Raw genomic sequence first — 25,162 nt, 5'->3', positions numbered from 1 at the left:
CCCTACCCCACTATCCTGGACTACCTACGAAAAGTTTAGACTTCTATTTTTGGAGAAGTTGTCAGAAGGATGGTTTTTCCAAAGTATTTGTTTCTGGTAATTGTTACCTCATGTTGTCTTCTTTACCACTGAGACAGACTCAGGAATTTAATATGTCAAGAAAACATTCTTATACAGATGGGGGAGACAACCAGAACTAGACTGTTTTCCTGCTCCACCCCAGACCTGTGCCAGTAGTAAATAGGAGGACACCTGGCAGAAATCAGCCTACTGGAAACTACAGTGACCTAATGTGTAAAATCATAGACGCAGTAATTTATTTAGCTCTCTACCACTCAGAATGTATTGAAACTCGTTATTTTACTTAATTTTTTGAGCTGAGCCAGGTTCCCCTTTTGAAAATAGGACTTATATTACTCCTAAGTCCAGTGCTCTCTGACCCCTACAAACATACTAGTAATTTAACTTTCTGAGCCTCAGCTGTAAAGTTTAATTATCTTCATCATCTTTCACTTCAGGTATTGTGTTCAGCGGAAGAAACAGACTGGTGAATAAGTGAAAACAGATTTCCATTTAAGAATGCAGAAAGCAAATTATAAAGAATCTACACTTAGACTCTTACCCATTAAAAAAACAAAAACAAAAATATATAGGCCTTATCCAAGGAAAATGTAAATTTGCTTTATTTTAAAACAGTAACTTCCTTCCATTGGAGCAGTGGGCAAATTCAATACTGATACAAATATAAATTTCTTAGGAGGTCCAAATATGTAATTCAGGCAAAGTTTCTGAATTTTTTTTTAAATCAACAGTTAGAAACAATGTAATCAACATATGTAAAATAAGTCACAGTTCAAAATTTAAGCTGAATAACATCTGCTAATATTGAGAACATTGCACATATTTTCAATAACTTAAACTTCTATCTCCACTTCTTTTTACTAGATTTAAATAAATCCAAATATTTACTCATGGTAGGAGATTCTGGCATTAACTATAGCTGAGTTTAACAGAAATACAGAAAACCATAAAGATTTATCAAACATTCACGAATGATCACTTAACAGCAATTCCTCAGAAGCTCTCAATGAGAAAGGCTGTTCTCCAAATAGCACCTAAGGTTTGCTGTATAATGTAGTTCGACAGAACAGCACTCTGGCCAATGATAAACTTCTTACAGGAAATTCTTTCGCCTATTCAGTGTTTCATTATAAAGCTACTATATTTGACCACTATTAAAAATTTTAAAACCCTATTATGCTGCCATTTCCCATTAAGTATTAACTTAGCAATGAGTCATCTTTATGATGCCATTTATTCAACTGGAAAAAAAAGACGGTACATTCTGGTTTTCACTTGTTATAAGAAGAAATCAAATTATTAAATTAAACCTGTATGAACCCTAAATTTTTTTTCTCAGTGCTGAACAGCACTAAAGTGAAAGCAGCTTTGATAGTCTTTGACTTCCCTTTAAACGAAAGCATTATGGAATTTTCAGCAGTGAACATTATCTGGTCCCTACTTGAACTCCATCTCCCAAGGAAATGAGATAGAGAATCTAAGGTAAAAGCCCTATTAAGGCAAAAAGGTTCCAATCCTAAATATTTCACTCCAACAACCTGTGCTCCATCACTGAGTAGTAAATGATTACTGACAACTAATGATGGTAACAGTACCCTCACTGACGTCATTATTAAATTTTGCATACTGTTATATCCAAATATATGCATATAAAACATTTATATGGATAAATTAGTGTTAAGAATTAAAAACTCACATCTACAAATGTCCTTTCTTCTGAAATCTATATGACTACACATTAAAAACATGTTACCTCTGAATACACGTTATGGAAAACTTCAGAACTAATCTCATAAGAAAAACCCCACAAACTTAGGGTGCATTTGTTATTGCTGAATCTAATTAGACTTAAAAGGATACCACTGAATACTAAATTCAGGTATTTACTAAATACTGTTGATTTCTACTAGCCAAACAGCCCTAACCAACAGCTGGAACAAGGATAGTTTTTCTTGGCTCACTGTCTATTAGGAAGTTGAAGCATTTTCAATTAAAGCCTTCATTTTTCCTGTAGACTTCAACATGTGTGGCCCAAACTAGAAAAGAAACAAAAAGTATAAATAAAGATATTGGTTCAGGTAACAGTAACGATACACACTCCCCTCCTAATCAAAGATCTGGGTATTTCCGAAAAACAAAGCAGCTATTAAAACCTTAATGAATTGACAGGCTGTTATAAACATGACACATTAACAGAATGAAATACAAAGATGTAACCAAATTACTTCCTAGAAAACTATAATCACCTTAGCAAGATCATAAACTTTAGGCCAATTTCACCTCAAGAATGAAGTACGAAGTTTCCTTTATTCAATGTCTTCAGAGTTTCAAAGATGCTAGAATTTCTAAGATACCTGCCTCTCTCAAATGGATAAGTACATATTCCACATGACAGTAAAGGGCTAATATTTGAAAGTTTCCATGAAATCTGCTCAATCTTCACCTATGACCTGAAACATCCTGCAAGGCCAGGTTAAATCTCACCCTCTTCAAATGACTTTCACAGAACACCCTAAGGAAAAATTCTCTTTTGTTACTTTGAATTCTCTATCATAACATACACAATGTCCTAAGATATAAATTTTATTATGAATTTCACTTCACTGTGCTTACATATAAATAAAAGCACAGCATGGAAAATTTAACACTGGAGATGCTAAGTAGCGAAACTAAGAGTTGGCTCTTGCTTCCTTTTTTATGCTCTTCTATGACCAGTCTGTTTGTGGGTAGGGGCTAGTTCCTGTGGCACATCTTTCTGAATCTTGCAGAAGCCACAGTTGAATGTCTTATGAAATGCACATGCTCAGCAAAGGAGTAAATGACCACGTTGTACAAGTAAAGAAATGTGACCTAATACTCACCAACACTGTTTCTGAGGTGGCCTCAGATGCAAGTTTTGGAATTCTTTTTTCAGATTCACCTTGACTATCACTTCGATATCGATAAGCAAATTTCTTTTTCAGAGCCTCTGCTATGAGGGCAGCAGGGTCAGTGGCATCCACAGATTTGGGCTTTATGTCCTGTTCTGACCTTAAAGAAGTGAACAGAAACCAAGGGGACATTTCAATATGTCGGCATCCCTCAGAGAAGTACTTTGTGTGCCTTTACATGCTTGGCAGCACTTCTCCAGCATCACAGATACCCAGTGAAGTTACTGACAAACGTTGAGAGAAGGGAGATAGAAACTCTAACTTTAAGGCTCAATAAACACACAAAGATGCCCAATGAATAGCCACTTAGTTCAACTCAAGAGCATGCGTTATGCTCTCCTTTGTCAGGGCAGATACACTTCCATTCTCCCAAAGCCTAGTGTTTACCATGGTAGGTGTACAGTGCAGCTTTACTGAATGAATGACTAGATGATAACAAAGACTTCACATAAAACAACTTTAAATTTTACAGGAGGAAAACTAAAAAGCCTGGAAATGTTTGCTGATTTCTTAGTTATACAGGAGACACTTGAGGCCTTGTTTTTTAAAAACTAAACGCTAGAACTCTTCATGGTAAACAGGTTATAAAAGAAAAGTTCTCAAGAAGCCTAGTATTTTGCTTAGTAAACATAACAAAATACAGGAAGTGAGAGAAGGTAAATGTATCCTCACCTTTTTACTGACCGCAGTTTTACACTATTCATATCTTTAAGGATCTCTAGCATATTTGGCATATCAGATTTCTTTGGACTGCTCTTAACCAGAGTCTTTCCAGCACAAGCTTTTTTCTCTCTTCGCTCTTTTATCAAGTCAATAGCAGATACACTTTGGTGGAGTCCTGATGGGGGTAGGGGCGGGGGAGGTGGAGGAGGTGGGGGGACAGAGGGTGGTGCTGCAGCAACAGATGTGGTAGGTTCTAAATCACCTACAAAAATAAGGAAAAATCAATTTAACAGTAACGGGCAAATAAAATACCTTTAACAGCAAAATTATGCTAAGGACTTTTGTATACTTGAAATCAATATGCTGGGATCCCTGGGTGGCGCAGCGGTTTGGCGCCTGCCTTTGGCCCAGGGCGCGATCCTGGAGACCCCAGATCGAGTCCCACATCGGGCTTCCGGTGCATGGAGCCTGCTTCTCCTTCTGCCTGTGTCTCTGCCTCTCTCTCTCTCTCTGTGACTATCATAAATAAATTAAAAAGAAAAAAAATTAAAAAAAAAAATCAATATGCTTAAACCCTCAGTTATGTAATTAAATGAAGTTTCGGTTACTTGATTAGAATCTTGAATATCTATCTAATCCCAAGCTCTCCAGATGGAAAAGTTCCATTTAACTTAACAGGGGTGTTTTTGTGATCTCAAAAGTTCAAGTCTGACTGTTGCAATTTGTAACTATTTTTAGATAAAATATAAAAGAGTATACTGCATAAACATTTTCAATATAGACAGTGATACATTTAGTATAATTTGAAAAAATTGATAATTTGTTTCATTTTAAGAATATTTACATGTAAGACATGGAGAAGTTTTAAGACTTAATATTCAACAAATTCCTGAAAGGAAAAAAATAAAGTGGTTACAAAATAAGGATATAAAAATTCATCTTGGGGATCCCTGGGTGGCGCAGCAGTTTGGCGCCTGCCTTTGGCCCAGGGCGTGATCCTGGAGACCCGGGATCGAATCCCACGTCGGGCTCCCGGTGCATGGAGCCTGCTTCTCCCTCTGCCTGTGTCTCTGCCTCTCTCTCTCTCTCTCTCTCTCTGTGACTATCATAAATAAATAAAAATTAAAAAAAAAAAAAGTTTAAAAAAAAAAAATAAAAATTCATCTTTCTGCATAACTAGAGGACAGAGAGTTGTTCACAGGTTGGACTGTATTGACTAGGACTAATATTGACTCAATGCAAAATTTTTACTCCAGGGATTTCAACTGTAAACAGAACATCTTATAAACCTCCAAATGATCTCATTTTCAGTTTTCCTAGTTTGCCAGAAGAGGGAGGTAAAGCAAAAGAGAAATGCCATATAGTAAAAGTTTAAAAAGATACAACTTATGGTTTTTTAAAAGTTACATGCAAATTTCGTTAAAATAACCAATTATTTCTCAAGCGCTCAGTGCCCAGAGGACATTGGTCTGCTGTCCATCCTGGCCGTACTCATGTTGCGTGAGGTCTCCGTGTTGGGTTACAGTAAACTCCAGCACACGTGGCTTGGAGGCAGAATAACTATCTTTAAACATTAGAGTTGCCGGCAGGTTAATAGGCTGGGATTTCAAGGCTAGGATTTCTTTTCCAAACTAACAATGCACACAAATAAAAGCAAAGAGTATTAGACCAAGAGTCACAGGATCTGAATTCAGTTTCTACTCTGGGCAAGAGGAGGAGAAATGACTATTAAGTAGCTACTATGTACTAAAGGCATTTTATATAATTTGCACATTTACTACCACAACAACTGCACAATGTAGGTACTCTTAGCCCATTTTAGAGCAGGAAAGGAAGGTAGGAAGGCCGAGGACTTGCCTTGGGACATGCAGGTCAGTAAACAGCACTCAACCCTGTCAGGGCGGTTTTGAGATTACTTCTCAGCTGATAAAATTGGTGCCATTATCACAAAGTGTCCCAGTGCATTCACAAGAGCAGCAATTCAACTGTATGAATTTCAGTGTTTGCCAAATTCATCCTCTCTGATAGCATCAAAATTGTCCAAAACCAACAAAAGCTACTTAAACTTGATTGGGTCTTGGACTGGACCATGGAGAGGACTGACCTTTGGTTTTCTGACAGCCCCATTGCTGTTACTTACTAATACATTTTAAAATTAGTGGCATTCTCCTAATTCCCACTTCACTGGTTAAAACAAATTTAGGATTTACAGACCTGCAGTGAGATTTTGCTGTTCTTGCAGGGTCACAATTTTGGCAATCTGTGCCCTGAGAGCAGCAAGTTCATTTTCAAGGGCAGAGATCTTCTGCAATGCTTCCTCATTTGCTAGTGCGGTCTTCTGTTGAGGCTCTTCTGGAGACAGACTTGGTAAGGAAAACTGTCTGCTTGGCGGCTTCTCAGAGAATGGAAGGTCATCTTGAAGGGGCTGCCTTGATCTGATGTCTGTCCTGTAAGGAAGGAAGGATGGCTATTACAGGCTTCGTAAGGAAATATGAAAATCATCATTATCAATTAATCAGAACATAGTATCTGAGAAATACTTTCCAGACTGACCTTACATAATACATAAATCCCCTCCTGTAAGTTTCGTAACAACAAAGCACTGATCAACGTGATGTAGATACAAGCCAGGTCTCTTATTGCCATCATTCTTCCTAATCTCTATATGATATGCACAAACCCACACTGTCATGAGGCACCACTGATGTTTTTGCTAAGCCATGTCTTGTGTGGGTCTGAACTAAGGTGAAGAAACTTTTTAATGCTCTTAAAAATGGTAAACTAATTATTGGTTACATCTGACAACAAAATCAAATCAGTAATACAGTAGCCTTTCACCAAGGTATTGGCTGCTGCATTTTAAGGTAAGTGTTATGTATGTATGATAGAATACAACAAATTTCACAATATAATTTAACAATCTGGACCAAATACAGGATCAGAAACTGAAAAGGAGGGACAAGAATCAACTGAACCCACACGTTAACTACATGCACAGTCTCATCTTCACTTGGGTGTAAAGAAGTTCTTTAATATGCGCTGCTCCATAGTTCCAAATAGAAGTCTTTTGAGGCTGAGAATAAAATTCAGATTTCTTCTCAATTATCAATTTATTATACTATTTCCTATTTTCTACAATTAGGTTTTCTGGCTCTTTAAAGCCCTTTGTTCTTCCAGTTTTATTAAGGTAAAATTGACAGTTTTATTTAAAGTGGATACCATGATGATCTGAATACACATTTTGAAATAATCACAGTGATCAAGTTAATAAACATATCCCGGTTTCCCTCACAGTTTCATGTGGTCATGTGACTGAGTTCTGGCTGACAAGATGTTGACAGGAGAAGAATCCAGGAGAAAGTCCTTTCATCTATAGCCCATCCCTGTTCCTTCCTCTTGAGTCTTGAGTACAGGGTGACAACTGGACCTGAGAGTCCCAGCCAGCCAAAAGCTAACCTGGACGTGGAAGCCAATGCTAAGGATGGCAGAGAGCCTGTCTGGGTCCCTGTGGACAAAGTAGAGCCACTGTCAGCTTCAGACTATTTACTCTGGATGTTTTTGATTTGAGAGAAATAAACTTCCAAGTTGTGGAAGTTGCCATTTGGGGCTTCTCTGTTACATGTACTCAAACCTAATCCTGTTATAAGACCATCATTAAGTTCTGATTTTTAACTGGATATTGGTATTTTTGCTTTTGAGATCTGTTATAATTCTTTACTCTCCTTGCGTTCTAAATGAAGGAATTCTTGGACCTTTAGCTTTCGGTATTCACTGAATTCATGTTTTTCTTCATATCTAATTTTGCTTATACTCTGTTATTTTACTATACATGGAGGATGCCTGTAAACTTTTTACCTGTAATATTAAAAACGTTTGGAGAATAAATGTCCCAGTTGTTACCTAGCCTTAGTTTAGCTAGTAAGTAGCTTTAATAATAGTAATTAATTTTATTTGGAGTATCTGTGGGATAAAGAAATAGGTTTGGCTTACAAAGCTCCAATTACTATTCCCTTTCTTACCTCCACTCTGGGAAGAAACAGGTGATGAAATTTCTTAAAAAGTACATGAAGATTAAACAATGGTAAAAGCTTCTCTAAGGAATAGAACCTATGTTCTGATTAAATACATTAAGATGTTCTTTGAAAGATTACATGTTATATAAGTTACACATCAGATGCACGTGTTCTAATCATCTACAATAAAATAATTTTAACAAGATACTGACATTTTTAAAAAGATTTCTTAGAGCACATGCATACGTGAGGGTAGGTAGGGGCTGAAGGGGGGGGGGGGAGGATCTCCAGCAGAATCCCTGCTGAGCACAAAGTCCTACATGGGACCCAATCCTAGGACCCCGAGATCATGACCTGAGCTGAAAGCAAGAGTCAGACACTTAACCGACTGAGTAACCTGGGAGCCCCAAAACATTAAAATTTTTAAAAATCACTGAGGCTTTCTGCTGATACAACAGGCTGAATTCTGATTTCTACCTATCTTTCATCAGGTAGGTCAAGTGATTTTGTTAAAGAGCTCCATACAATAAACGTATTGAGTAGAGAGAAATTAATCTCTTGAATGAAGTTTTGGGGGGTATATTTACATAGAATAATTATATTTAATATTAGTATAATTTCCAGTATTCTTTTTTAAGATTTCATCCATTTATTTATGAGAGACAGAGAGAGGAAGAGACCCAGGCAGAGGAAAAGCAGGCTCTTGATTCACAGGGAGCCTGATTCAGAACTCCATCCCAGGACCCCAGGGCCATGACCTGAGCCAAAGGCAGATACTCAACCACTGAGTCACCCAAGTGACCCCCCCAGTATTCTTACTTAGTATGTTTCTTCAACTATATACTTGATAATTCTTTAGACTTTTAATAAAAAAAAAAAAAAAAAAAAAACTACTCCTTGAAAGTCTAGAGAAACTGCTCATAGGTTGGATAGGGGTACTTACGTAATTCTAGTCTTAGGAATAGATCTGGATAAAATACAGAACTGTCCAAATGTAGAAGAATTCTGTATCATGCTTGTTCCAAACAAGAGTGGAAGAGAGTATAACAGACAGAGTTTAGAGGAAGAGAGTGGTCAGAAGCCTGGTGTACACAGGACAGGAGGAATGCCACCACCATGGATATCAAGGGTACGGGTATTTGTTAGAAGACACCTGGAAGTGGAACTGAGAAGAGAGAAGAGAAACACAGAGCCTCTGGATAAAGACAACTCTCTAGTCCCACATCTTCCATTTTCTATGAAAGCTGAACTTTGTTTTGATAAAATGAACCTAAGAGAATGAAAATATGTTATCTGGGGATGGAAATGAGAATGATGGTTTGCTTTCTTATTATGTATGAGCACAGAAATTTCTTGAAGTCTGTATTATAACAGCAAATAAAGTTAAATTTTGGATATCAGAATCTTTAGTGCTACTAGACAAAAAAATGGTGTTACAATACTGCTTATTCAAGAACTGGTGGTCACTTTATTTTTTAAGCTTTAAGTAACCTCTATATCCAACAAGGGTCTGGAAGTTATGAGCCCAAGGTCAAGAGACCTATGCTCTTCCAACCGAGTCAGGTGCCCCCTAGTGGTCACTTTAGTAGAGACTTTTCCCACCTAAAATTCTACACATCTCAGGATCTAAAAGTATTAAATGATTTTTTTTAATGTTATTTATTTATTTATTTTTTATGATAGGCACACAGTGAGAGAGAGAGAGAGACAGAGACACAGGCAGAGGGAGAAGCAGGCTCCATGCACCGGGAGCCCGACGTGGGATTCGATCCCGGGTCTCCAGGATCGTGCCCTAGGCCAAAGGCAGGCGCCAAACCGCTGCGCCACCCAGGGATCCCAGTATTAAATGATTTTATGTTGGTCTTAAAATGTTATCAAGTAAGCCAAATTTCAAATCCCATGAACGTTTACTCTTCAATATCCAGAATTGGAACAAGATAATATGACAATTTGGATTAGGAGATCAACTTATCAACTATAAATCATGTTTGAACAGCTTACTTTAAAATACCTTCTTCCTGTCAAAATAAATTGAGAGAATTAATGAATCCTGAACAGCAACTGCAATGTTAAAAAAAAGAATTAAGTTACTGCATCTCCCCATAACTACTACAGATCAATTTTTCCATTTTGATTTTCTATCTACTAAAAATTAAGGACAAAGCACTTATCATCGTTAATCTTGAAAACCAGTGGTGCCAGGATAAGAGGAAGAATGTCTAGGCCTTTAGAAAAATAATGTAAGTAACAGTGTCAGATCATCTGTATTTTATGTCTACCCCCGTTTTTATAAATTTGATGATACAGGACAGCCTTGGGTGGCTCAGCAGTTTAGCGCCTGCCTTCAGGCCAGGGCGTGATCCTGGAGACCCAGGATTGAGTCCCACGTCAGGCTCCCTGCATGGAACCTGCTTCTCCCTCTGCCTGTGTCTCTGCCTCTCCCTCCCTCCCTCTCTCTGCCTCTTATGAATAAATAAATAAAATCTTTAAAAAAAATAATAAATTTGATGATACAGATTCTCTATTTCCCTATGTGAAATACTGTTAATGGTTATTATGAGTCCAAACAATAATTATAGGAAAGGTAGAGCTTAAAATGTGGATTTTTAGAAGCTGAAAAAAAAAGTAATTCTGAAGTGATTATGTCTTCTCAAAGCCATAGAAAGATTTAACATTCAGAGATCAAGAACCTCCCCAAAACCCAAAAATTGTTCTGCAGTATTCTTGTATATGGAAAATATTTAGATTTTATGAAATTCTCAGACATGTCCTTTCCTTTAAAAATATATACACACACCCTTTCCCCATAGACATGTTCTATAAGATATGTGACAATTCATTCTCTGAACCGTGTTCTGCTACCTCTCAGAGAAATAGTAAAAGCTACAACACAGAGGCAGAATCCAAATGTAGATAAGTATCTTTTCTAAAATTTGTAGGTGTAATTCTGAGAAGTCTTAAACTAAGTATAAAACAAAAACAACAAAAAGAAGGATCAAGTATGGATGTCCCAAAAGCAGAGGACAAATTACGATCATCTCAAACTGTTTTCTGCATCCCAACTTCTACAGGGAGATTTCGACCTTTTTGGTTTGAGTTTGCCTCCAGAATGACTTATGGCAAAAAGGAACAGGCTCCTCCTGTTCATAGTGTCATTCCATAAGAGTTTCCTAGCTGTTATTTTTTTCAATGATATTATCAAGAGCAGCCACTTTTGGAGTACAACTTAGATAAATGTGAAGGGCTTTTTAAGCTCCACTGGCCATTTCAAAGAATATTCTAAAAATATAATGCACTTCTGAGGTCCTTTCTCCTTATCACTCAGCTAATAAAAACTCAAAATTTGAGATCATTTTAAATTAGCCCATTGCCCTGTGAAAGATGGTATTCCTAGGATGATTTTCACTAATCCTCCTTCTTACCTCTTTAGTTTAGAGAATAACCAGAAAAGTATAAAAATATACTCTTATTGTCAATGCGATGTAGGGAGGGGGGAAAAAGTAGCAATTTAGTTCCCTGAAAACATGAAATTGGGTAGAAAACTAAGTCTTTCCAATTTTCAAGGTCTTAGGATTAAGCCCTACGTTGTGTGTGTGTGGGGGGGCTGCTCAGTGGGGAGCCTGCTTCTGCTTCTCCCCATCTCCCTCCTTGTGCGCTGTCAAATAAAATCTTTTAAAACAATAAAATAGGAATGAGTAACACCTGCTTTTTGGTGTGCTAGGAGTAGGAAACAGTCTTGCTCTAATCCACTGAGTCTTCTGGCTATCCTCACACCTGTGGAGCTATGGCAAGTCAGGCTGCTGGTGTGTTGAAGCATCTCCTTCGGAATCTTGTGAGTCAATGTCCTCCTCTATGAGGTCAGGGTTCCTCCCCAACACTAAAACAGCACATTCCATTCTATACTTCTATTCAAATCTGAAAAAGTAAACTGGGTAACCTTAGTCAAAGTCCTCAGTCTCATGCTATCCTTATATCACAGATTTTTATAAATATGTTCATCTTAGTCATCAGATTACAAACATTGTAGTGTAAGAAAAAGGGCTACCTTTAGTACTTTCGAGTCTTATAAATTTATAAATTTGCATTTAATACATCCTCATATGTATATGTGGCATTCAGAATTGAGAATAAGACAGAATTAGATTAATATAAACAACTGGAATTGAACTTGAAATATTCCAATATGCCTTAAAGTTCTTCTACTCCAAAAGCAATCAACTACTTGATGACAATGTCTATGTTGTCAACTAAGAAATCACAGGTATGATAGTCTTAAATTTCATCATACATATTAAAAATACTATGTCGTGTATATATCTCAAGTACACATTCTCCTTAAGCTACTATCATTAAAGAACAAATGGGTTACCTCAAACAAGATTATCAATTATACTGATCCTTTCAAACAGTCTCAATATTCCTTCTAATTCTTTCCAATTCTGAGGTAATTCTGTTAATTGAAAGGGAAATGAAGACATGTATGAAAGAAAAAAAAAGAGGCCTTACTTTATGCATGCAACAAGGCTAAGTTTTCTTTTAAAATTCTCCTCCAGGGGGCAGCCCTGGTGGCGCAGCGGTTTAGTGCTGCCTGTAACCCCGGGTGTGATCCTGGAGACCTGGATCAAGTCCCATGTCGGGCTCCCTGCATGGAGCCTGCATCTCCTTCTGTCTGTGTCTCTGCCTCTCTCCCTGTGTCTCTATGAATAAATAAAAAATCTTAAAAAAAAAAATCTCCTCCAGGGGCATCTGAGTGGCTCAGTCTGTTGAGCAGCTGCCTTCCAGAGTCCTGGAATCAGGCTCCCCAGCTCCCAGCTCTGCAGGGAGCCTGCTTCTTCTCCCCCCTCCCTCTGCTGTTCTCCCTGCTTGTGCACACTCTTGCTCTCTCTCACTCTCTCAAATAAAATCTTTTAAAAATAAAATTCTCAAGATACGTATTAATCCTTCCAATATAAAGAAGAAAACTGAAGTTTATAGTGCATTTGAAAAAACTCATTTGTATAATAACTCTGAAGGACTCATATATGCTATTTTCCCAGAGAAAAAAATACCATGACATTGTAGCTGTTATAGAAGTATCATCAACATAAATTTGAAGGGAGAAATAAACATCTTAAATAGCTTTGATTTTCCTACAAATAGGAAAGGCAGGGAAACACTCAAACTGAAATATACAAGTCCTTGAATATACTCTCCTTCAGATTTTAAGATTTAAGTTACATAGGGTGCCTGGCTGGCTCAGTCAGAGCATGAGACTGTTGATCCCAAGATTGTAATTTCAACCCCGACACTGGGTGTAGAGATTACTTAAAATATTTTTTTAAAGAAAAGAATTTACAGGTTTATTATGTAATCTCCATCTACAATTTGTCTAAATCAATGCAAAGAGCAATATAACACCATACTGCAAAAGAAAAAGTCCACCCAGCTCTTCTAATCATGTGGGCCACATCATTAACCCTGGAACTCTGGAGGCACTTCACTGCCTTATCAACTTTCTCCCTCTAGAGAGCACCACTCAAATCCAAGTAGGTCTCCTTTGCTTTCTTCTCACTTTGTTCAAGTTCAGATTATCCTTACCTAGAATACATTCAGGCACCTGATTTTCAATTATTTAGTCAATTATTTTCAAAACCACAGACCAAATCCATTATGCCAATTCAGTTACTATCATCACAATTCCTCTAACAGCTACCAATGTCATATCCTCTGCAAACATGACATTTGTGTTAAAAGTCCTTTTGAGACTCTTTCCAGGAAGATGGAACAGGCTAGCTTTCTCTATTCTTCCTCTTAACTAAAATTAAAAACCCCAGACATCATATAAAATAAATGTAAGATGACTGAAAGCTGAGGAGAAGACAGAGTGGCTGGGACTTTGGGATCCAAAAAAACGACATAGAAGTGAGTTCCCCAAGTTTTTCTTCTGCTTCATATGCCCCAGACTGGTTGGAGTAATGGGTAACCCAGAAATGTCAATGGATGAAGGGGGAAAAAAAAGCTACAATGAAAGCCTGCTCTTCTAGCCCAAAGACCAAGGAAAGGGTAGGCTCCCAAGAGAGAGGACTTCTATAAAATAACTGCCTTAGAGGCACCTGGGTGGCTCAGTCGGTTAAGTATTAAGGGTCTTAACAAGGAGAGACTTAACAAGGAGGTTAAGTCCACTAACCCTCATGGTATAGTGGACACAATGTGGGGAGCCTCAAATGACACCCCATCCAGCAGTAATGAGGCACTCACACGTACCTGCTGAAATGTCCTAAGAGGCCGAGGGCAGAGGAGCTAGAGCTCACTCCCACCAACCACCTCAGGGGTGAATGGAGGCTTAATGGGAAATCTGGATTTCTACTTCTGCCTGGGAGAAACCAGGTAGCACACACTCTTCTCCTGCCAGTGCTATTAGTGAAAAAACAGTAAAAGAAAAAGCTTAGATCCAGAGTCTCCTATACCAAAAATATCTAGGTTTCAATCAAAAATCAATCCTTAAGAGACGCTGGAGTCCGGGGAGCCGCCCTCCACTTGGCAGGGGGGCGGGGGCCGGGTCGCAGCCCCCCCACCAGCCTGCAGCCGCCTGGCTGCACTGCTCAGTCTCACGGCTCCTCGGCCTGTGACAAGCGGGTGTGGTGCTCGTGCCCGCCGAGGAGTCGGGGGCTGTAGCGGGGCACCCGCCAGGTTCCAGGCCCCGAGTAGCATGAGTGGCATGAGTGGCAGATGCCGTCGTGGCGGTCTGGCCGCTGCACTTTGGGTTTCTGAATCCCAGAGCTGGGGCCTGACTCCCTAGAGGCACTGAGGCTGCCGAGATGATTTCCAGAGCTGGGCGGTGCAGCTGTATTTTGCTAAAAGGTCAATGCAGAATGGATCAAAGCAGAAAATAAGCCTGTCTGGCCAAAGCAAGACTCGACTGAAAGCAGTAACATACCTAAAGCAGGAATGCCTCAATCAGGAATTGAGCCCTCCTCCCCCTGCAAAAAAAAGCCTGGGAAGTAAGTATCTGGCAGGATCCCTATTTAAAGGGGAAAGTCTTCCAAGCAGCCTCTTCTACTGAAAGGAATTTCTGTGTGTAGATCAAGGATTAAAACATTGTGAAAAAAATAAAAAAATAAAACATTGTGAAGATTTGGGGACTTCTGTAACTTATTTCTAATTATTAGTAAAACCCTTAAGGAGTACAAAAAAGAGGACAGAAGAAGGGAGAATGCATTCCACTCTTGAGAGAAGAACCTCAGAGATTGAGGGACTTTTCTTTCTGTTTTGCCCCAGAAGAAAAGGAAAACACCTGGAGCTGGCCTGGCTCTGAAGAATCATAGACCTTAAAATGATTTCCCAACAGTTAATAAGAACGGTTAAAAAAAAAAAAAACAAAAACAAACAAAAAAACCCCCCAAAACTTAGGGATATCTATAAGGCGTTAGAGGATGAGAATCTAGCCAAGGAAGAAGAAAGGTTTAAGAAAGTTAATAAATAATGGTCAGTGATGCAGAATCATGAGAAGGGTTTAAGAAAAGGCCTCTGGATTTGTTACTTAAAATAGTGTTTGTTATTTTGTTTGACTGTTTTTATTATTATTATTATTTTACTATTTCCATTGTAGTTTAAATTTGGAATAGATGATACATTATAAAATCAAAAGATAGGGATCCCTGGGTGGCGCAGCGGTTTGGCGCCTGCCTTTGGCCCAGGGCGCGATCCTGGAGACCCGGGATCGAATCCCACGTCGGGCTCCCGGTGCATGGAGCCTGCTTCTCCCTCTGCCTGTGTCTCTGCCTCTCTCTCTCTCTGATGTAACTATCATAAATAAATAAAAACATTTAAAAAAAAAAAAATCAAAAGATAAAAGGAAATGCTTTACTATTGTACTGGACATCCCAGCAACAAAAAGGCAAGGAAAAAATGTATAAGGATTTGAAATACATGAATCTGTTTTTTGGAGGAAAAAAAAATCATTCCTTATACCAAGAACCCTAAGGAACATAAACTGAATGAAAAAGACAATAGATGCCAACTCTGAGAAGACAGAGATGTTAAAATTATCTGCATACTGTAAAGAAGGTGTGATAAAAAGGCTTCAGTGAGCAATTACCAGCACTCTTGAAATAAATGAAAAACAGCAAAGAAACAGAAAATATAAAGAAGAACCAAATGAAAACTTTAGAATAGGTAAAATAACTGAAAAACACAGTGGACAGGATCAAAAATAGAATGGTGAAGACAGAGGAAAGCAACAGTGACTTCGAAGATAGAATAAATTATTCAATCAGAAAAACAAAAAGCAAACAGACTAGAAAAAAGAATGAACAGTCTCAGTAACCTGTTGAGCTATAAAAGATCTAATATTTGTGTTATCAGGTTCTCAGGAGACAGAGGGCTAGGCTGAAAAAGTACAAAAAAAAGAAAAAAAACACGTAAAATATTTACAGAAATGACAAAAGACATAAACCCGAAGATTCAAGAAACTGAGTGAACCCAAAAAGAATAAACCCAAAGAAATAAATGCCAAGAAACATTCAAAATTCTGAAAACCAAAGACAAAGGAGAAATTTTCATAGCAGCTAGCTATAGGGGAAAAACTTCACAAGACAGGATTCCTCATCTGAACCACAGAGGCTTGAAGAAACGGATATATTTCTTGAGTGCTAAAGGAAAAAACTAAGAACTCATAACCTCATATCCAACAAATATATCCCTCAAAATTGGAAAAAATCAAGAATTCTCAAGTGAAAAAAAAAACCTAAAAAAATGGAGAGCAAGCACATCTACCCTAAAAGAGTAGCTAAAGAAGTTCTCTAAACAGAAAGAAAGCAATAAAAGAAGAAACTGTATCAAGCAGAAAGAAAAACACAGCAAAAGTATGAGTAAGTAAGTAGACTTATTTTCTCCTGTAAGTTTCATGGTTCAGGGAAATAGCATACTATCTGATATGATTCTAAAATGTCTGGAGAGAACATTTTTAAGAAAATTACAAACAGGGGAGGGTGTAAGGACATAAAGGAGAAGATTAACTGGCAAAATGACAACACCAATAGAATGTGGTAAATTAGATATATACAATGTAATACTTAGACCAACCACTCAAAGAACTTTACAAGGAGAGAGACTCAAAAACATGGATAAATCAAGAATTCCCCCCCAAAAACTGTCTAAGTATCCCACAAAAAAGAAAAAGAGTAGACTTCAACTCTAACATAATAATTACATAAATGTAAATGGTTTATATATACACCAATTAAAAGACATTGACAGAGTGACCCAAAAAAGTAGGACTTAACAGTATGCTGTCTACAAGAAATTCACTTCAAATGTAATGACATAGGCAGAGTGAAAATATATCAATAAAATACAGAAAACGATCTGGACAGAGAGGGACACTAAATAGTGAAATAGACTCTATTCTAATATATAAGTTCTAATATGTATGCACCAAACAGACTTCAAAATATGAAAAGCAAGTACTGTTAAAACCGAAAGGAGAAATACACAAACCCACAGATAGTTGAATCTCAACACCCCTTTACTACAACTGTTAGACAATCAGGAAGGATAGAGAAAAATTCAACACGATCTATTTGAGATTTATAGGGTATTCCATGGACAACAGAGTACACTTTTTTCTGAAGTAACCACGGAATATAAATGAAAAGGGCCCATATATGGGACCATTAAAATAAAAACAATTCAACAAACTTAAAGAATGGAAGTATACAGCATGTGTTCTCTGACCACAAGAGATTCAAACTAGAACCAAGAGCAAAATTTCCAAACATTTGGAAACTAAATAAACTTCGAAATAAGCCATAGGTCAAAGAAGATGTCTCAAAGGAAATAAAAAAAAAAATACAGTAAACTAGATTTTTAAAAGATACAATGAACTGAAACTTGTGGGGTGCAGCCAAAGCAATGTTGAGGGGGAAATGTATAGCACTAAAATGGTTTTACAGTAGTCTCCCCCTACCCATGAGGAAATATGTTCCAAGACCCCCCATGGATGCCTGAAACTGTAAAGAATACTGAATACTATATATACTATGTTCCTGCCTACATATACACTGACGATAAAGTTTAATTAGGCACAGTAAGAGATTAATAATTACTACTAATAAAATACAATTACAACAATCTACTGTAATAAAAGTTACATGAAGGTGATCTCTCTCAAACTATCTTATTGTACTGTACTTATCCTTCTTGTGATGACACATGATAAAATGCCTACATGATGAGATGAAGTGAGGTGAATGATATAGGCATTGTCATGTAGAATTAGGCTACTACTGATCTTCTGATATGTCAGAGGAGAATCATCTGCATCTGGACTGCAACTGACTGTGGGTAACTGAAATTGTGGAAAGTGAACCACAAAGGAGGACTACTATATTAGAAAAAAGGAAAAGTCTCAAATTAATAATGTAAGCTCCCACTTTAAAAACCTAGAAGAATAAGAGCAAAATAAACTCAAAACAGCTAGAAGAAAATATTAGGAGGAAAAAAAATCCATAAAATTGAAAACAGAAAAACAGGAACATCCACAAAAAGAACTGGTTCTTTGAAAAGCTTAATACAATTGACAAGTCAAAAAAAGATACAAATTACTACTATCAAGAATGAAATGGGGAATACTATAGACCTTGTAAACAACAAAACAAGAAATACTACAAATATTGTACACATAAATTTGACCACTTAAATGAAATGGACCAATTTCTTGAGAGGCACAAATTACTACATCTCATCTAACATGAAATTGATAAAACAATCCTGTAACTTTAAGGAAACTGAATTCATAATTTTAAAACACACCAAAAAGAAGTCTCCAGGCCCAGATGATTTCACTGGAGAAAACTATGAAATATTTAAATAGTATCCCTCCTATACAATCTCTTCAGACCATAGGAAAAGCACTGTTCAATTCATTTTATGAAGCTAGTATTATCTTGACACTAAAACCATACAAAAGATCACAGACTTAAATGTAAACAAAACTATAAAAAAAAAAAAAGGCCACATCCCAACAACATTGAGAAATCTGATAGATCAATGTTCTCCTCCAGTCTCCTCCAATAAAACAGATAATGAAAGAAATCATGCAAAACGGACCAGTTCAAGCCATAACTTAAGTCCATGAGGACTTCTTCCATTAGAGGTAAAATAGGAATATATAGACATGTTACCAGAACAAATGAAGAATCAGGAATTGGCAAGAGAAAAGAATGACGACATCAAATACTGGTGAAGATGCATCTGGATACTGCATACATTTCTAGTAGAAAAGTAAAATGGTATAGCCACTCTGGAAGACAGTTTGTCAGTTTCTTAAAACGTAAACATGCAACTATCTTATGACTGAGATGACCCACCAATTACACTCACAGGCATTCATCCCAGGGAAATAAAAACTTATATTCATTCAAAATCCAGTTCACAGGGATGCCTGGGTGGCTCAGTGGATGAGCATCTGCCTTTGGTTCAGGGTGTGGTCCTGAGGTCCCAGGATTAAGACCTGCATCGGACTCCCTGCATGGAGCCTGCTTCTCCCTCTGCCTATGTGTCTCTGCTTCTCTCTGTGGGTCTCTCATGAATGAATAAATAAATAAATCTTTTAAACAAAAACAAAAAAACAAAAACAAAATCCTGTTCACAAATGATCACAGCAACCTTAATCATAATAGTCAAAAACTGGAATCAGGGCAGCCCGGGTGGCTCAGCGGTTTAGCGCCGCCTTCGGCCAGGGCGTGATCCTGGAGACCTGGGATCGAGTCCCATGTCGGGCTCCCTGCATGGAGCCTGCTCTCCCTCTGCCTATGTCTCTGCCTCTGTCTCTCATGAATAAATAAATAAATAAAATCTTAAAAAAAAAATGGAATCAATCCAGATGTCCATCAACTGGGCATGGTCAAACAAACTATGGTTCACCCATACTAGTACTCTGTCCTAAAAAGGAAAAAAAAAACTACTGATTTTATACACCCCCCCCACACACATATATATAACATATAAATACACACACACACACACACACACACACACATATATATATACACAACATATATAACAATCTGGACAAATCACTAGAGAATCATGCTTGGTGAAAAAAGCCTGTCCCAAAAGGTTGCATACTGTATGATTCAATTTACGCAACATTTTTGAAATGACAAAATTATGAAAACAGGGAACAGATAAATGACAGTTATTAAGGAGAGGTTGGAGAGGGAAGGGAAGTGGGTGCAGCCATAAGAGAACAACATGAGGGATATGAGATATAGAAATGTTCTGCATTTTGACTTTTAATAGTGTCAACATCCTGCTTGTAATACTGTAGCATTTTTGCAGGATCTTATCACTGGAAAAAACTGGGCAAAGAGTATAGGAAAGGTTTCTATATTATTTCTTACAACTGTATGTGAAGAATCTATTATCTCAAAATGAAAAGCTTAATTTAAAAAATGAACATCTTTAAAAAGAAAGGGTCTTTACCTACTAATCCTGCAATACCTGGTCTGTGTTCATCTACCACTATGTCCTTACTTCTAATTGTCATTCAAATAAAATTCCTTCTTTGCTCTTGGATTGTTTGATCTTCATTATATTCAGCTAACTGCATTCAAATAAAATTATTCTTGCTAAAGTCAATGATTATCTTCCAAATGCAAGACAAAACTGAAATTGGCTCATTTTTAAATTTACCTAGCCTCTAAGTATTTGACACTGGTCATTAGTTGGACTCCCTTCCATGAAACTCTCCTACTTCAAGCAGGTTGTCCTTCATCTTTAGCATCCTTTCCTCCAAGAAGTCTTGCCAAACCTCTCTCATCCCACAGTGGCCTTCTGTATTTACTTACTAACTTTATAGTATCAACATTGTTTATTTCCTTTTTAATCTCCTCCAGCACAAGAAATATTCCTGGAAATCAGTGTCTTATTTTATCTCTGTATCTTTGAGGTCTAGTAAGAAAGAGTTGAATATGCTGCATGACTATTTAATAGACTGAAGCATAGTCAATAATTTATTCAGGCTCTTTCAAATAAATGGAAGCATCACTCTAACTTTTACACTTCATGTCCTTTGAAACAAAACTCTTCTTGACACAACTTTTAGGAAGCCTTCTCCAGTGATTATACAAATTCCCTAATATGACCCACAGGTTCCTCTGCTCCAATAAAACCATTATTATTACTTATCTCAACATTTTTATGACAGTTGATTTTTGTTTCATATTAAACTTTTGAATGGCAGGCAATTCTATGATAAGGACTTAAGACACAGTTATAATGTCTCTAGGAACTTCATAAATACTAGTAAAGTCTTTAAAATGAACAGAAAATAAAACCGCTTGAGAAAAACAATTGGCTTAATTACTAGAGATCAAATTAGGCTAAGTGGAAATACTGCAAATGTATCACCTTTTAAAATGATAAATACTGCATCTCATTTCTGATAGCCTTCCAGACTAACCTTCGTCTCGTTGAACATTCTCCTTCTTCTTTAGCTACCCATCCAACATCAGCAAAAGACACCACCGCATCTTCTCCTGGATGGCTGGGGCTCCACTCTGTAGTAGGACTGGTAAGCTGTAAATTATAAATAGGAAAGTTCTTTGGCACCAAAATGTTAGACTAAAACTTTAAATCACCTATAGAAAAATCATCCGCTCTGGTGTTACAAACACATGGATATTGAAGGTCCCCACAAAAGGGGCCATTAGTTATGTCACACTATTGCCTACTAGTGTATGACAACCTCTGAATTACAACTTGAGTTTATTCAATTTTTATTTTACAGATCAAATGAGACCTTGTTTGTTGGCTTTAAAAACAAGTCAACAAATAAGCAAGTAAAAAATTCTGTTCATCCTAAAAAACATTATGAAAATATTTGGAACGTAAGCATTAAAATTCAACTTTTTGAAGAGATTTAATTTAAAAAAGTATAGTAACAAGAACAAGCAAATGACCAATTTGTGCTAAATCTGGGAATATTTTTAAATGGATATTATATAGATATGCTGTTAAAATGCTAAAAAAAAAAGTTAAAAAATTTAAAAATGCTTAAAATACATTTTTTAAAAATCCTCAAATCATGATTTTTAAATAAAAGTATTAACTGTATTAAAGAACAAAAATAGAACAGAATTCTCTAGCTGACCTTATCCACATAAACAGAATATTCTGAAATACAAAGAAAAAGCATGCAAGTTCCAAAATTTACTTTAAAAAATAAGAAAGATAATTTAATTGAATTAAATTTAAGTTTTGTTATAAGTGTAATGCCTTGGGGCTCCTGGGGTGGGTCAATCTGTTAAGCATCTCCCTTTGGTTCAGGTCATGATCCCAAGGTCTTGGGATGGAGAGCCCTGCATCCTATGGGCTCCCTGCTCAGTGGCGAGTCTGCTTCTCCCTCTCCCTCTTCCTCTCCTCCTGTTTGTGTTCTCTCTCTCTCTGAAATAAATAAAATCTTAAAAGTAAAAATAAAAATAAGTGTAATGCCTCAGAGTCAGATGGCCAATGAATAATTTTAAAATGAAGTTATCAGATTAATACTTCCTAAAAATTAGTAACAGTGAGCTTTAAACAAAAAAGGAAAATGTAAGCTTTTTATTATTTTTTAAATATGTTATTTATTTATTCATGAGACACAGAGAGAGAGAGGACAGAGGAAGAAGTAGGCTCATGATCCCAGGGTCCCAGAACTGAACCCCACTAAGTCTCCCTGTTCAGCAGGGAGTTTGCTTCTCCCTATTCTTCTGCCCCTTCCCCCTGGCTTGTGTGCTCTTACTCTCTTTCAAATAAATAAATAAAATCTTAAAAAAAAAAAAAAAAAGTTTCTGCTATAACCCAAGCTTTGTTTGAACCTTCTTAATACTCTTACTGTCAGATCAAGCTTTTGGAAGCTACATTTAAAATAATGCTTTTTCCTCAAATGTAAAATATACCATGCAAACCCACTAATACTGAAACAGTTAAAAATTTTAAATGTCTTTAATATTACAAATTCTAACGGAACATACTGGCTGCTGGTATGTGCACCCATTCTGATATCATAATTATCTAACATTATCAACTTAAAAAAGTAGCATTAGAAAACTGACATTTTGATAACGTACTTAAGAATATCAAATATTTAAAATGCCTTTAACTAGGGCTTTTGGGGAAGACGGGTACAGGCAACAGGGAAAACAAGCTGTATTAAAAGGGTATATACTTAAGAATCTAATCTTGAGCAAAAACAAAAACAAAAACTAATAATGGAATTAAGGTGAAAAGTCTTTCAAAACACAAATGTAAAGCACATAGTGGAATACACCTGTGGCTATAAGAAAAAAAAAGTAAACACCTTAGAAGTACACTGTCAAGGGATATGATTAAAGAAAAATCAGACATTTTTACTTTCTCCCCCTTATATTTCAGAAATTTATCCAGATAAGTCAATAAACACACATTCAGTCGATGGGTATCTTATACAACTTAAATTAATATAACTTACTAGAACCAGAAAAATTTAATATTATTCCTATCCAATACTGAAAACAAAATGATGTATTAATATTCCCATAACACTGTAACAGGGAGATTACAAGTAGGTTACATGGAGATCCTTACACAAAAAGGTCCCCAAGCTCGGTGGAAGGTTCTAGATGATACAGTGTTTAATAGGCTATTTTGTAAAATGAAAGATCAAAAAAGCAAAACCTGAATGGTACCTCCCTAAGGTGCTAGAGTTAATGAAAGATCAATCTAATTGTAACTATTCTAGAACTAGTCTATAAAATCTTACCACAATACAGGAAGTTACTAGTTTGTAGGAAGTGAGGTATATTAAGAAAATGACATTTTGACCTCAAGACTTCTTACTTTCCCACAAAAGTCACAAAAATTGCAGTTTTCTTCCTAGACATGTTTATTTATAAAAGATGATACTTTTCTAAATACTTAAAAATATAAAAGTTAACTCAAGCTTTTCAGAGTATTTTATAACAAAGATTAAACAATGTATCTCAATTTCACATATGTAGTACTTCCCATATTTAAACATGAAATGCTGCTTTCTGTATAAATTAAAAAAAAAAAAAATTTTCCATAGATTTAGTTTACAATCTTACTAAGGACTATATGAAGTCGCTGAAATAATACTATGTCTATAATGTGCTCAATGAGATGAAAGGGTTAATGATCCTGCCAAGAATCAATTCCAGAAATGATCATATCTGTATCATTCCTAATGGACATCCTGCCCCACAAAACAAAGTCATCTTAATATATCTACATAGCAGTGATTTATGCCATTAAAAAAAAAAAAAAAAAGGCTAACAGTCCCTGAAAGAAACCAAACTCATCCAAATGACAAAATAAAAGTGAAAAGAAATAGTAACACTAATCTTTTTTTAAGAAAGCATTTCAGTTGCTGCTGAAATGTACACTGAGTAACAAGCATGGAATGGGAAAGACAATTCACTTAGTAAATACCAGTTAAGGTGACATCAGTGCAGGCAAGGGGGCTGATGGCATGGAATTGTTGGAAGTACGATTTATATGCCACTACTGACATGCATGGATGACCTATGGGAAGTTTGAAAAAGACAAAGCCAACTTACTGAAAGTTCTAGCAAGGTCCTGTCCTACCATAGCTATTGTTAGGGGTGGGGGGAGAGGGGAGAAGACACACACAGAAATACAAGGAAGGTAATAGAAAAAAATTTTTTTCAAAGTCAAGGGCATTTTAAAATTTTTTTTAATTTTTTAAAAATTTATTTATGATAGAGAGAGAGAGAGAGGCAGAGACATAGGCAGAGGGAGAAGCAGGCTCCATGCACTGGGAGCCCGACGTGGGATTCGATCCCGGGTCTCCAGGATCGTGCCCTGGCCCAAAGGCAGGCACTAAACCGCTGCGCCACCCAGGGATCCCCATTATAAAATTTAAAAGTAAAATTAGTGTTTATTGATTTGTAAGTATCCAAATTCCTTTCAAAAAGTATGAAAAACATTTCATGCAGAAAAAATTCAGTAGTAGCATTATATTTTTACTGATTTTAAGAAGCTCATTTCAACATCTAATACAATTTAAGTTATCCAAAATTCAATTATATTTCAGGAATTTTAGTAACTTTAGATAATTTTGAATATTCTGACGATGTAAAACTGTATCAAGAAAATTAACTGATCTAATAAAATGCATGAAAGAAAAATACAAAGCTTGTATAAAAGTTGCAATACCTAGAATAAAATATTAGAAGAGCTAACTTTGTCCTAATGTGACTTTTCATAAAATAAACACACTGTATTAGGAACCTGAATTCCCTCAGTTTCTTGCCAAAAAGGGTGTTATAGTAAATAGACTATTTTACCATTATTTGTTTATAGTCTAATGGAAAACATGTATTCTTAAAAGCAGCATGGCAAAATAATCTCTAGCTTTTACTTAGATTTTATTATTCTTTTTCTACCAATTCCTGCCAAAGAAAAACTGAAAGCAAAATTTCTGTCTCTTAA

At 36.5% G+C, this 25,162-nt stretch overlaps 1 protein-coding gene across 6 annotated transcripts in view; it reads right to left on the bottom strand.

Moving 5' to 3' along the window:
- Nucleotides 1–656: 656 nt before the first annotated feature.
- The window catches only part of MTFR1 (mitochondrial fission regulator 1), a 65,428-nt gene continuing 40,922 nt past the window's right edge, over nucleotides 657–25,162 (bottom strand). For all 6 annotated transcript variants that reach the window (XM_025477845.3, XM_025477848.3, XM_025477847.3 and 3 more), the window contains 5 exons: nucleotides 21,132–21,247; nucleotides 5,889–6,121; nucleotides 3,684–3,936; nucleotides 2,943–3,111; nucleotides 657–2,117 (listed from right to left, as the gene is read on the bottom strand). In XM_025477845.3, coding sequence (XP_025333630.3) covers nucleotides 2,049–2,117; nucleotides 2,943–3,111; nucleotides 3,684–3,936; nucleotides 5,889–6,121; nucleotides 21,132–21,247 — 840 coding nt within the window. In that variant the 3' untranslated portion in view covers nucleotides 657–2,048. The remainder of the gene's footprint in view (nucleotides 2,118–2,942; nucleotides 3,112–3,683; nucleotides 3,937–5,888; nucleotides 6,122–21,131; nucleotides 21,248–25,162) is intronic.

This window comes from Canis lupus, chromosome 29, assembly GCF_003254725.2.
Source record: "Canis lupus dingo isolate Sandy chromosome 29, ASM325472v2, whole genome shotgun sequence".
Lineage (NCBI taxonomy): Eukaryota > Metazoa > Chordata > Mammalia > Carnivora > Canidae > Canis > Canis lupus.
The sequence above is the reverse complement of the archived record's forward strand: the minus strand, read 5'-3'. Positions and strand labels throughout refer to the sequence as shown.